The 5,002-nt window shown below is 48.0% G+C and overlaps 1 protein-coding gene across 3 annotated transcripts in view; it reads right to left on the bottom strand.

The window, feature by feature from the left end:
* TTLL9 (tubulin tyrosine ligase like 9) overlaps positions 1-939 on the bottom strand; it is a 54,313-nt gene extending 53,374 nt beyond the window's left edge. For all 3 annotated transcript variants that reach the window (XM_081011389.1, XM_081011390.1, XM_081011388.1), the window contains exon 1: positions 829-939. In XM_081011389.1, coding sequence (XP_080867515.1) covers positions 829-843 — 15 coding nt within the window. In that variant the 5' untranslated portion in view covers positions 844-939. The remainder of the gene's footprint in view (positions 1-828) is intronic.
* Positions 940-5,002: the final 4,063 nt, after the last annotated feature.

The raw sequence follows: 5,002 nt of genomic DNA on the forward strand, positions 1-5,002 counted from the left end.
TGGGATATTGTAGGCCACCCCTGCTTTTCCCAGGAGGTTTTTCTCTTGTAGCTGTTAAAGAAGTGGACTAAAGTAAGGTTACCAGGTTTTTTTCAATGAATCCGGGGACACTTATTGTTTGCTATGTACATGTGAATGCTAAGAAAGCTGTAAATACGGGGACTGTGCCCGGGAAACACGGACATCTGGTAACCTTAGACTAAAGGGTATTGCAGAGCCTAGGACTTGCCGATCAGAAGGTCGGGGGTTTGAATCCCCGCGACGGGGTGAGCTCCCGTTGCTCGGTCCCTGCTCCTGCCAACCTAGCCATTCGAAAGCACGTCAAAGTGCAAGTAGATAAATAGGTACCTCTCCGGCAGGAAGGTAAACGGCGTTTCCGTGCGCTGCTCTGGTTCGCCAGAAGCGGCTTAGTCATGCTGGCCACATGATCCGGAAGCTGTACGCCAGCTCCCTCGGCCAATAAAGCAAGATGAGCACCGCAACCCCAGAGTAGGCCACGACTGGACCTAATGGTCAGGGGTCCCTTTACCTTTACCTTTAATCGTGCAGGAGGAGAGCCTACAGCAAAGCGCTGGGCTCTACAATATCCTCTTACATGTGACAACTGGGGTGTCAGAATCAGGTCCCGATTTACACCTGTGCAAAGCTGCAGGGCGCATACCTAAATGTGAAAAGTTGCTTCCTTGGAAATGTCACAAGACCATATGGAGGTACCCTAACCATCTACTCCCCTCCCCACCTTAATGCTCCCTCCCACCCAGTGTCCACCTCCCCACCTAGCGGTCCCCCCCCCCCAGCACCAACCCATTCATCCCTCCCGCCGCCCACCTTGTTCTTGGCCATGGCGCTCCTCTTTCTGCTCCGGAGGGGGAATCAGCCCAGAGCCGCCTCCGCCGCCATCCGGCGCGTCCCGTTCCCACGGCAACCGGGGCGGGGCTCGAGGCTGGTGGGCGGGGCCTGAGCTAGGGCGGGCGAGGCATGAATGGAGAGGAGGGGGAGGCGCGGAGTCCTTGCTTTGTTGGGGGGGGGGCTACTAATCGCAGGCAGGGCTGAGCCCCGGAAATTGCCTTGAAACTGGGCAGAGCTCGGCAGCTGATGGAGCGCAGCGGGGCAAGAGTGCCTCTGAGCATGCCTGGAGTGCTTTTCGCCTCGGCGCTGCAGCCACCCCGCCCGCCTACGCGGCATTCCTGGGGGAGATCCGAGAGGCGACGGGATGGAGGCAGGATTGAGCCCCGAGCAAGGCATCTGCTCCTCCTCCTCCTCATTGTTTTTGGGTTATTGCTGTTGTTTTGCATATTGCCGAGCTGGAAATAAAATCCCTAAGTGGTTTGCCGAAACACAAGGGGTTTGCATTGGAAGAGTGCCTAAAAGCCAACGCTGGAGACAAGATGCCTTAGTCACCGTTTCTCAGCTGAGCCTGACTGAGTGGGTCATCGAAGGGACAAAATAGGATGTACGCTCCGAGATAATATGCAATGAATAAATGCCAAGCAAGTTGGGCACCTTTAGGCTCCTGGAAGTTGTTGCAGGAATTTATGTATAGGGTGGGGGGGGGGTTGCCCCTCCAGATATCCTGCACATGCAGCCCACTGCCAAAACCAGCACAATCGCTTTTGTGACTTTTGTGATTTGTCCCCACAAAACACTCCATCACAGTTTCTTCCTGTCTATTCAAAGGGCCTCTGCTGCAGAATACCAAATGTAAGAATTCACTGATAAATGTATCTCTGTACTGGCTCACTGGGAAAACTTCAGAAATTCATATAGACATGTGAGCTCAGCTGCTCAGCAGCCCCTCTGCCTGAGTGATAATCCCTGGCATCCTGATACCTGAGTGCCAGACAGGTAGCCATTCCAGAAATAACAAACCCAGATGAAGGCAAAAGGGTGTGATTAACTTGGCTGGGAAACAGGGAAATGTAAATATCTTTTTTGTTATACTTGATGGGTGTTTGGTGGAGGGCAAGGGGAACCATGGGGCAGGGTCCAGGATGCTCAGCTTACTGCCACCAGACCTCCCCTTTCCTGATATAACCGTGATGTATTAGTGATGTAGTTTGGGGGGTGTAACATGGGGATGAGCAGCTAATAAAAGTTTGGGGGCTTTTTTGTTCGGGGCTTCCATCTTGCTTCACCTTGTTGTGAGTTGGAGTCCTGTCGCGACAGTTTCAATAAAGACCAAGCCTACTGGCTGCTGTTTTGCTCTAATATTCCTGGTTGGTGTTTTTTTTCTTTTTGTCCAAGGGAGCCCTCGGATTTCTCCGTTAACAATGTCTACACAAACTAACCTGAGAGGAAGCTCTACTTCCTTGATAGGGCTTGCTTCTGAGTAAACAGGCAGAGCGTCAGGTTGCACTTAGAATCGCAGAGATGACAGGTCATCTAGTCCAACCCCCTGAAATGCAGGAATCTTTTGCCCAACATGGGGCTCGATTCGAGGACCCTGAGATTATGAGTCTCCTGCTCTACCGACTGAGCTATGAGGAAAAGTTAAGGAGTGCTTAATTTGGATGCTTGTGCGCCAAGTATCTGAAAACCCACAAGCGCTGACAACCACAACCTTGGCAACTCCTTAAAAGAGCCCTGTAAGGTAGGTCAGTATTGTCAACTGCATATTGGAGATGGCAGTTCATGACTGATGTAATTATTATTATTATTATTATTATTATTATTATTATTATATCCCACGCATCTGGGCAGCTTCGAACACACATAAAAAAATAAAAACTTCACACATTAATAGTAACCATCTAATCCAATATAAAAAGTCACAATAATTTTAAAATAAACAATTTATATCAAATAAAGCAATAATCCATTAGAACCCAATAGCAAACAGTAAAATTAAACACCAGCAGATAACAATTAAACACTTATCAATTACAATAAAGAATTGTTAATCTATAATCAATAAAAATAACAACAAATCACAATGCATAAAATACCACAAAACGTACAAAACCATGTAAAAGGATCAGACTGAGAAACAAGGGCACACAACTTATAAAATTATTTAAAAAAAAAAAAAAAGTTTTGACTCGGCAAGGCCTTCCAAGTGAACCACTGGGGTTTTTAGCCTTTGTGTGCCAGGGATGATCAAGGAAACCTAGAAACCAAAAGATGGATGCTGGAGAGAGGAACAACAAATGGCAGAGTTATCCAACAATCCAAGCTGGAAAAGCAGGAACGGATGAGGCTTGGCTGGGCCAGGCAGCCAGACAAGGGCAAGAACCGGTCTCCAGGGCCTCTCACAGTGAAGATGTTGGCTCCTTGCATAGCTCCTTGGTGAGGCAATTGCCAAGGGAGGCCCCCAGGTGAACACCAGGTCAGCAAGATCAAGATTTCTGGGTTAGGGCAGAGGAGAAGCCACACCCTGTCATCTTCAGACACCCAAACTTCATGCCCAGCTCCCTTAGCCGTTCCTCATAAGGCATCGTTTCCAGGCCTTTGACCATTTTGGTTGCCCTCCTCTGGACACGTTCCAGTTTGTCAGTGTCCTTCTTGAACTGTGGTGCCCAGAACTGGACACAGTACTCCAGGTGAGGTCTGACCAGAGCAGAATGCAGTGGCACTATTACTTCCCTTGATCTAGATGCTATACTCCTATTGATGAGGCCCAGAATTGCATTGGCTTTTTTAGCTGCCGCGTCACACTGTTGGCTCATGTCAAGTTTGTGGTCAACCAAGACTCCTAGATCCTTTTCACATGTACTGCTCTCAAGCCAGGGGTCACCCATCTTGTATTTGTGCCTCTCATTTTTTTTTGCCCAAGTGCAATACTTTACATTTCTCCTGTCTGCAGGCTTCCCATCTGAGGACATCTGGTTTCAACCACTGTGAGAATAGAATCAGAGAGTTGTAGAGTTGGAAGGGACCCAGAGGGTCATCCAGTCCAACCCCCTGCAAGGTAGGAATATGCAGGTGGCCCGCATAGGAACTGAACCCTGGACCTTGGCATTATCAGCACCACCCTCTAACCACCTGAGCTAACTTTGGGGCAGCAAGCTCTTCTGATGCGCTTACTCGCTCCCATCAATACAATTCGTGAGGGTGGTGTTGTTCTGCAGCTTTAAAGGCAGAGCCAGCCAGCCTATAAGGATTGGAGAATCTTTAAAGAATATTTAGAAAACTATGGAATAAAAGGAAACATTTTGGCAGAATTAGACTGATCCCTGTATTGTATAAATATAAGTTTGTAGGGAGGTAAAAAGAAATTATATAAGAAATATGTAACTGTGCGGTATAAAGTAATGGATAAAGTACAGTGAGATTAATTGGAAGTCAGTTTTAATTTTTTCCCTATAAATTTTATAATTGTGTTCAATACCAGGAGTGTATATGATGATAATTATATTAATCTTCTTATATCTTATAGTGTGGTGGTTTGATTTTTCTGTTATTTGTTTGTTTGATTGTATGTTTGTTTACTTGTATGTACGTCTGTTTTTCATAAATGTATTTTAAATTAATAAAGATAGAATTAAAAAAATAAAAATAAAGGCAGAGCCAGCCACACGCGATCCCATTTTACTCCGTTGCTGCTCTTCCTCCTCCTAAACCAATAGGAAACCCCGGCGATCGCTCCGGAGAGGTCTCTCTCTCCGCCCAGCTAAGGTGGCCTCGTGCTTTGCCGACTCTATTTTCGTAAAGGGACATGTAACTCGATCTGCGGCAGGCAGGCGGCCCTGCGCTCGTACATTCCGCGCCGGGAACATTGCATTCTGCCGGCCTCCCACACTCTCTGCTGCTGCAGTGAATCACAGATTTCGAGTTGTAGATCCCAAGCAGCCTTCTGCCTGCCTTACTGCGCAACATTACACTAGAGGAGGCCTGCCATGTTCACCCACGATCCAGAGGCCTGTGTGCTGCTGGGACAGCTCCCCAGAAAGCGTTGTTGTTTTTTTGCAGGGATGTCCCGGGAACTGAGCAGAGAAGCGGCAGGCTGCTGCGTAATTGCGCACCGGCCACCCTTCTTCCGAGGCAGGGAGGCGCATCTCCCCTG

Source organism: Podarcis pityusensis, assembly GCF_964106645.2.
Source record: "Podarcis pityusensis genome assembly, chromosome: 6".
Classification (NCBI taxonomy): domain Eukaryota; kingdom Metazoa; phylum Chordata; class Lepidosauria; order Squamata; family Lacertidae; genus Podarcis; species Podarcis pityusensis.